General features: G+C 47.4%; 1 protein-coding gene across 6 annotated transcripts; it reads left to right on the top strand.

Moving 5' to 3' along the window:
* Window positions 1-1,197: 1,197 nt before the first annotated feature.
* Window positions 1,198-8,162, top strand: KLF10 (KLF transcription factor 10). Of its 6 annotated transcripts, none has more exons than XM_082235750.1 (4): window positions 1,198-1,367; window positions 4,737-4,937; window positions 5,135-6,041; window positions 6,782-8,162. In XM_082235750.1, exons 1-4 carry the CDS (start codon window positions 1,332-1,334, stop codon window positions 7,039-7,041), a joined length of 1,404 nt encoding a protein of 467 aa, XP_082091876.1. In that variant the 5' UTR covers window positions 1,198-1,331; the 3' UTR covers window positions 7,042-8,162. The 6 variants fall into 6 exon arrangements, with proteins under 6 accessions (XP_082091876.1, XP_082091875.1, XP_082091878.1 ...); XM_082235749.1 differs by having other exon boundaries at window positions 4,734-4,937; XM_082235752.1 differs by lacking the exon at window positions 1,198-1,367 and adding an exon at window positions 1,426-1,556 and having other exon boundaries at window positions 4,734-4,937.

Below are 8,162 nucleotides of genomic sequence, written 5' to 3'. Positions count from 1 at the left end.
CACCTGAGCAGAGACAGGTCTTTCACGCAATCCCTAATGTTGATGTTTTCCCTATTCCTTCTGATACAGGAAGAAAGCCAATGTGGTGGAATGGTTAGCGTGTCAGACAATGACCTGGGAAAACAGGGTTCAAATCCCCACTCAGATATGAAGTTCACTGGGTAGCCTTGTACTAGTTACAATCTCACAGGGTTGTTGTGAGGATAAAATGGAAAGGGGATATATGTCACCTTGAGCTCCTTGAAGGAAAAGCTGGTATATAAATTTCACAAACAAACAAATAGAAGAACAGAATTTGGTTCCCTGCCTCCCAAGCCTGACCAGAAAATTCCAGGTCTTAAAATTCTCAGTTCGGGTTTTAATTGCCAAGCTTCTTAAACAAATTATCACACTCTTCCTCAAATAGGTGAACACTAAACAGTGCCCAGCCCTAAGCAGCTTCTAGACAGGCAACAAAAGAAGAGTTGTATGGCAACTGAAAGATTACCAAGTTCATTGTGGCCCATGAAAGTTTATGCTGCAGTAATTTAAAGTGCCACAAAACTCTTGTTAGTTTAGGAAAAACAGGAGTTTTGTGTCACCTTAGGTTATTGTAGCATAAACTTTCATGGGCTACAGTGCCAAAGGATTAAAAATAAAGAAATCTGTTGTCTCTGATGCTGCTTAAAAGCTACACTCAGTTGCCTAGCTACTGGTTCCCTGTGGAACAATATTACCACCCACATTCATGGTTACTTCCTGTTATATACATATCTTATCTGTATAAGACGATGGAGCCGAATGGGGAGGGTTAAAGAAATAAAATGAAATTCTCGCATGCCACTTTTACCACCAGCTGTCTTAGTTGCTAAGCAGAAGATCCCTGCAGCCCACCTCGCCTCTCCCACAGGGATCCGGAGAAGGGGAGGGGAGGAGGGGCGGGGGCGGGAAGAGACGTGACACTGACTCAGCCAGCAACTGGGACTTACCCGAAGGCTGCGCCGGGACACGCTGCCGGGTTTGTGTACACGCCGAGATGACTTTGCCTCCACGCTGCTGGGCAGCCGCTGATCACGCTCAGCCGCCGCGCGCCCATTGGCCAGGGCCTCACACACCTTTGCAGGCGATTGGCCGCGCCTGGCGCCCGCCTTTGCTCGCGCTGCGCTGGGGAGCCGCCACCTGAATGGGGAGCTGCCTGCGAACAAAAAGAGGAAAATAAAGACAGCGGCAGGCAGAGAACGCCCGGGGCGGGGAGGGAACTTGTCAACAGCTGCAGCCTCGCTGGTTCAGCATCAGGGCTGCAGCCTCACAGGGCGGTGGGGGAGAGAGAGAGGCGCCTTCCATCGGGGGTCATGCTGAATTTTGGAGTGTCTCCTTTCCAGCTTGCTGTAAGTAGATCTATCCGTCCATTGCAAGAGTCATTTGGAGCGGTGGAGTGGATTGGGGGGCGGGGACCAAGCTTCCAGCTGGGAAAAAGTGCTTTTGGCGGAGAAGGGAAAGATGCGATTTCTGTTAAGAGATGGAAAAAGAGTATTTGTTCATAAGGGCAACGCAGAGAGAGATCCGGCCAGCTTGAGGTGTGTCTCGGTCAGAGGCTTTTAAGAAGCGAAAGACCTGTTGGGGAGGAAGGAAATGGGGCTTAGTGGAACCTTTTTTTTTGCAAGGGTGTGTGTGTTGTGAAAACGAATATTTGGTTGATAAATGGGTGTGTGCAGCGAGGTGTAAGGACTGGGGTGCAGTGCATAAATGTTGCGACGCAACACAATTGGATTATATACATTTGAGTTGGAAAGGGGCTTTCTTTGGGGGGGGGGAGGCGATGCTCTTGGAAACTGCCTGAAGGGGGGGGGAGTATGGCTATAGGGGAGCATCAAGTGCGGCCCTCTTCGAGGGGGAACATTTTGGGATGTGGCCTGATTCTATGGTGAGAATCCTGTATTGCAGCAGGGGGTTGGACTAGATGACCCTGGGGTCCCTTCCAACTCTGTGAAAGGCAACTCTTAAAAAGTGATTTGAGTGAAAAGGCTAAAGCGGGCGGGGGAGGGGAGAGATTGAAAGAGGCTTAAAGGCTGCAAAGGAAGGACTACTATTGTGGAATTACCCGGGAAATAAGAGATCGGAAAAGAAGCTGGTAGAAAGTAACCCCGCGTGTGGAGAGATGAGGGAAGTCGGGAAATGAAGAGGCGGCATGTGGCGGCGGCGGAGGCAGGCAGCTCGCTTAGAGAGCCCCAATGCGAGGAAGGGACGAAGCAAACAAACGAACAGGGCGTGAGTGAGACCCAATGTGTGGGTGACGCGGGGCTCGGTGAAGCAGTTTGGGGGGCCGCCAGGACTTGGGTGGGTGGGTGGCGGCGGCGCTGAGGGGGCGAGCCCGGCCCCGGGGTGGGTCATGGTATGACTGGAGGAAAGCGGGAAGAGGCCGGGCGAGGGCGAGCCGCATTCCCTGAGCGGGCGAGGCGGGCCTTCCAGAATAAAATAAGGGCGCCGACCGCTCGCCCCACATTCCTCCGGGCGAGGCTCCCGCTTGGCGGTGTGCATTCACCCCTTTCCTTCCGCCTCATTCTCTAGCAGAGGAGCCTGGGCGAGAACTTCTCCCGTCCCCCATTTGCAGGCGGAAGCCGCTTTCTGTCCCCAGCAGAGCGCGTTGGATTCGGGGGCGCCGCACTAGGGTAGCGCTGCAGCCTCGAGGGCTTGGCTTTTCTGTGTGTGCGCGGCTTCCTGACGCCCATCAGGTTCCAGGAGGAGGAAGCAAACATTCGCCCGGCTGCTGGTGCCTTTGGGGGAGCGGGCTAGGCCTGCCCAAACCCACGCACAGGAAACAGGGGGGTGGGGTGACTCCCAGAAAAAAATGTGCGTTTACAGAAGCCTCATGAGCCGGTGGGGTGGAAGGGTTGGGGCGCTGAGTTCAAGGCTCGCCCCCGCGCTGGAGATACAAGTGGACGAGCATCATCAGCTTTTCCCAGCAGCAGCGGGGGAGATCTCTTCCGGCACGCACAGATGCTCGCCTCTGCTCCTTTCGCCTCGAGGCGTGGGAGGGGGAGAGTGGGCGGGGCCTGCGAGAGCTCGCATTCTAGAACGCGCCGCAAGGAAGTAGGGGAAAGGTCGCCGAGCGGCAATTCCCAGTCCTCGTTCCCCGAGCGCCGAGCAGCAGCCGCTGATCACGCTTTGTTCACATGTCCCCGCCCACTGAGCCTACACTCTCTCTGGGGGGGTGGGTTAGCGGCCGGCCAATCGTCTCCCGCGGCGCCCGACCATGGCGGCCAATGGGCGGCGGGCAGGGCGGTCCTTCGGGAAGCGAGTGCGTGCTGTTTGGAATGGGCGGGCGGGCTGTGTGAGTCACCGGCGGAGGCACTCTGAGGTGAACGTGGCTCGGCTCCAAGATCCGGCTGCCGGCGAGGATCTCCCTGCCCCCGCCTTCCTTAGGCCTTGTAGTCGCCGGGCGGCGGCGGATGTAGCCATTCCCTTTCGGCCCTCTGCGCCTATATGCCGGTCTTGCAGCGCGCGCTTCGAGGCGTGCCTTATGGTGCAGGGGTTGCCGCCGAAAACAGGCATTGGTGGGTTGGCCAACGTCATGGGAAAGAAATCTTATGCACGGGGCTCTAATAAAGGCGGGTAAAAAGTGTTGCACATAAATTCAAAACGCATCCTTCAGACCTCTGGCGGGGCGCAATGGAAAAGTGCTTTTTCCGCACGCAGGAAACGAGCAAGGAATTGGAGGGGTGGGGTGGCTTTTTTTTGGGGGGGGAGCAAGTTGTCCACAGGAATCCCTAAGCCACAACTTAAGGGCCCTCGCCTGGACCACCTCAGCATAGCCAAGCTGAAGCCCTACAGAAACAGGACTTGGTTTTGATTCCCATGTGTAGGCCACACGTTTTGAGAGAAGCGCATGTCCCTTGTTGTGTTAGTAATGGAATGATTTAGCACAAAGCAAATATTTAAAAACACAAGGCTGTGTCCCTAGCTTGTCTAAAACACAATAGTAGCAATAAAGGAACCTTTAAGGTTGAAGTCGGTGCATGTTTGCCTGGGGGTATGTGCCACCAAACTCCCGTGACAAATGACTTTCTGAGCATGCTTGTATAGGATTGTGCTTTGGAATAGCAAAGGCGCACCATAAAAATAATGAATTAGGAGTGTAGTAGTGAGTATCCCTGTCACGCAGCAGACAAAGGTCGGTTCCCTGATGGGAAAACTGTCAGTTTTTGAAACTTGTTTTAACACTTGAGATTGCTTGGTTGCTGGGGCATGAGACTTAATCTCAGGGTCCTGGGTTCATGCCCCATGTTGGGTGCAGGAGGTTGGAACTAGATTATGCTTGTGGTCCCTTCCAACTACAGTTCTGGGAAAACTGCATAGAACATCACATAGGTGTCTATAGAATGATCTGGGAAACATTTTAAGTGCTTCTACATAACCTTGCAGACTGATCTGAATCCGATTGGACTGAAGTACTTTGACATAAACTGTTTTGATCTAATGAGATACATTGATTTAACTATAACCATTTAAGCTTAATTGTTTTGTGGACTGAGTTTCATAGAGGTCAATAAGATTTCATTACCCTTGGCTGGTTACAGTTTTCATGGTATCCAACCTAGGAATAAATAATCCATTCAAAGGAGGGGTATAGGAAAAAGGAGAGGCTCTTAAAACACTGGAGTTACTACATATAATCTGGTTTTTTTATATATTTGATGAACATAAAAGCTTATATTCACTGTTTGATACTGAAAAGCATCCTCTCTTTTTCATAGCAGGAAGGAATGGAGGTGATAACTGAAAAGCGGCACATTAGGAGTGATTTTGAAGCAGTAGAAGCTTTAATGTCCATGAGCTGCAGTTGGAAATCGGACTTCAAGAAGTACGTTGAACTGAGACCAACAACACCAGCGTCAGATACATCTGAAGAAATTGAGGACAACCTGCTACCTGCTACTGACTTTCAAATATCAGCCTTTGTAAGCTTTATTCAATTATTACAAATTTGTTATTTACAGCTAAGTCCTATGCACGTTCCTTCAGAAGGAAATTTACTCCATTTATTGGCACTTGCTCTGAAGTAAGCATGTGTAGAATTGCATCCTGAAGTTCATAGATCATGCTAATTAGTTGTGCTGAGTAGAGAGCTAATTGCACCATGTTTTTATTCTTCCAGTGCTTGACTCCGCCCTACAGCCCTTCTGACCTTGAAATGGCTCAGGCAGTCCATCCCATTGCACCAGCGCCACCTGCTGTAAAGAGCAAGTCACTTGTTAACGCTTCTGAGCAGGGCGTTCCAACAGCTTTTAAGAAGACTGAAAAAGTATCAGAATCGAGAGTGCTGAAAGCACAGGCGACAAGTGTCATTCGCCATACAGCCGATGCTCAGCTTTGCAGTCACAGAACCTGTCCAGCAAGAACAGACAGCATTTTGAGGTGCCGGGATGATTACACAAGGGAAGCAAGGCAAGAAGGCAATGCAAAAGCAAAACAAAATCCATCTTGTGAAAGCGTGTCACTGGCTGCTACAGTGTCTGAAGATAAGCGGCCCGATGTGAAAGAAGAAAAACATTCAGCGTTGGCAGTCAGTCCAGTGCCTTTCATGCAGACCACACTCAGAAGTCCTCTGCCTGTGCCTGGTTCAGCACAACGCTCTTCCCTGGTAGTTCCCACATCTCCTGTGCAAGCAGGGGGAGTCGCTCCTGTGCCATTGGTTTGCCAGATGGTTCCGCTGTCTGCTAACAACTCTGTTGTGACAGCAGTAGTACCCAACACTCCCGGCAGTCAGTTGTCACCAAACCTTTGTCAGCCTATGGTGTTCATGGGAGCCCAAGTTCCCAAAGGAGCTGTTATGTTTGTTGTCCCACAGACTGTTGTTCAGAATCCAAAAACACCTGTGACCAGTCCCAATGGCACCAGGCTCTCACCTATCGCTCCTGCTCCAGGTTTTGCTCCTGCTGCAACAAAGATCACTCCATCCATTGACTCTTTAAGAATAAGAAGCCATGTGTGCAGCTATCCAGGATGTGGAAAAACATATTTCAAGAGTTCCCATTTGAAAGCACATGTTAGAACACACACAGGTAAATTTTGCTTGAGAAGTTGGAAATTGTTTTGTTTGTGTGTGTCTGCATGTCATTCATGTAATACTGAGGCTTTTCCTTTACTGAGTTTTGTATTGGACTGCAGTCTTAACAAAGGCTATTGCATTTTTATCTCACTGCTGAGGTCTAAGCTTATGTTTCATCCTGTCACTGTTTTGCTGTTTTAGAATGGCTAGTGAATCTAATAGTGGTACAGTTCAGCTAAATACAGTAAAAGAGAGGTATTATGTAATTATTCACAAATGCAATCATGCCCACACATTTCTGTAATATTTTGGAGCCTGGCAATTTCCAGATCCAACATTTTGCATAATCACACTTCCATGAAGGTAAGTTTTGAGACCTCAGATTAATTGTGTAAATTTAACCTTACTGCAATATAAAACTAATGCTTTCTTTGATGGTTTGAATGCCCATCTTCAATACTAGTTGTCTGCCCATGTACTTTGGATAATATTGTTGATGGTCTAGGGATTCCTCTAGGTTTGTGATTGGAAATCTGAAAGCTTAATTTGAAGTCTGCTTTTTGGAAAATGGCTGTACAGGTTGTGAAATTACAAAGACAGCGATTCTATAATGTTTTGTCCGGTCTGTGTTGACAGCGCATATGAGGATTTTTCTTAGAATACTTCTTGTTCTGTTTCTTGAAAATGGGTGCAAGAAAAACTGTATATTCTGTTGGTAAATAAATGCTCTGTTTCTACCATTTTGTATTTTAGGAGAGAAGCCATTCAGCTGTAGTTGGAAGGGCTGTGATAGGAGATTTGCACGTTCTGATGAACTGTCTCGCCATCGCAGAACACACACAGGAGAGAAAAAATTTGCCTGTCCAATGTGTAATCGACGATTCATGAGGAGTGACCACTTAACAAAGCATGCACGTCGCCACTTGTCAGCCAAAAAGTTACCAAACTGGCAGATGGAAGTGAGCAAATTAAATGATATTATTGTACCTCCTGCTTCTGATCTTGCACAGTGAAATAACACCAACTGACAATACTGTTAACTAACTACTGTCACTGTGGTTGGAGGTTCACGGTGACACAAACAGCTTGCAAAATGTCTGTGGTTCTGCACTGTCATCCTTTGATGGTGCAAGAACAGACGGAGAGGCAATGGCTGGCTGTACTTCTGAGCGCAGCAGTGACCAGAAGGGCTGGAGGTTTCGTTTGTACTTGGAGAAGTGGAAGTGTCAATGCCAGCACAAGAATGTGGCTTTAAACATGTGGAAAACTATTCAGCTGCTCAGCTAGATTTAAGCCAGAGTTATGCAGGGATTATGAAGAGGTGTTGTAAACAAAATACATAAGAATACCAGTTTATGATATGGAATCGGGGATGACCTGTTTATAGCAGAGTGCTGTAATTTCCTTTTGGTTTATTCTCTGAGGCCCAATTATGAAAGATGATGGAATTCCACTTGTGTACCTCCAAATCTTAGCATATAAACTATAGCTGTTCCAAACAACTGTTAAACATAGACTTGAGTGAGAGATGCCGTATGGTTCCAGTCTATTCAATTATTACTACAAGCAAGTCCAATAGTATTTTTACTATACCCTTAGAAAACAACATGATTAGTACCATTAGCTGTACCAGCATCTTTGAATATTTCTGCCTTTAAGTTGTGTATTGTTTCCTGTATACCTATACAGTTCTATACCACTGAATTTTTCAAAACCTTGATACAGTGCACTTTGTTTAAAATAAAATCCTTAAAGAGTAAATTACGCAGCTTGTATTCAGAAGGAAGGACAAAGGTTGTATGGTATGCTACTTTCTGAAAAGTTACTCTGGAGGATAGTTTATGATAGAAGTATATAAGTTGCTTTTATATATTGAAGGTATAGTTTAAAATTGATTAAAATCAGTAAAATGGGGGTTGTGTAGGAAATGGAGAGAGTAAAGACGCCAGCCCCAAATGCCAGGATTATCCAGGCATTTTTTCTGCTTTATATTGTACCATACTGAAGAAAAGTGAACTATTGGAGAATGGTGTAATATCTATTTTGTGACTACTTAAATTTTTTTGCACAATATTTCTTATAATGTACTTTATACCTTGTTTACAATAAAGATACAGTTTTCTTTAATATAAAA

Source organism: Podarcis vaucheri, assembly GCF_965113315.1.
Source record: "Podarcis vaucheri genome assembly, chromosome: 8".
Taxonomy (NCBI): Eukaryota; Metazoa; Chordata; class Lepidosauria; order Squamata; family Lacertidae; genus Podarcis; species Podarcis vaucheri.
This window is presented reverse-complemented; position numbering and strand designations above follow the sequence as displayed.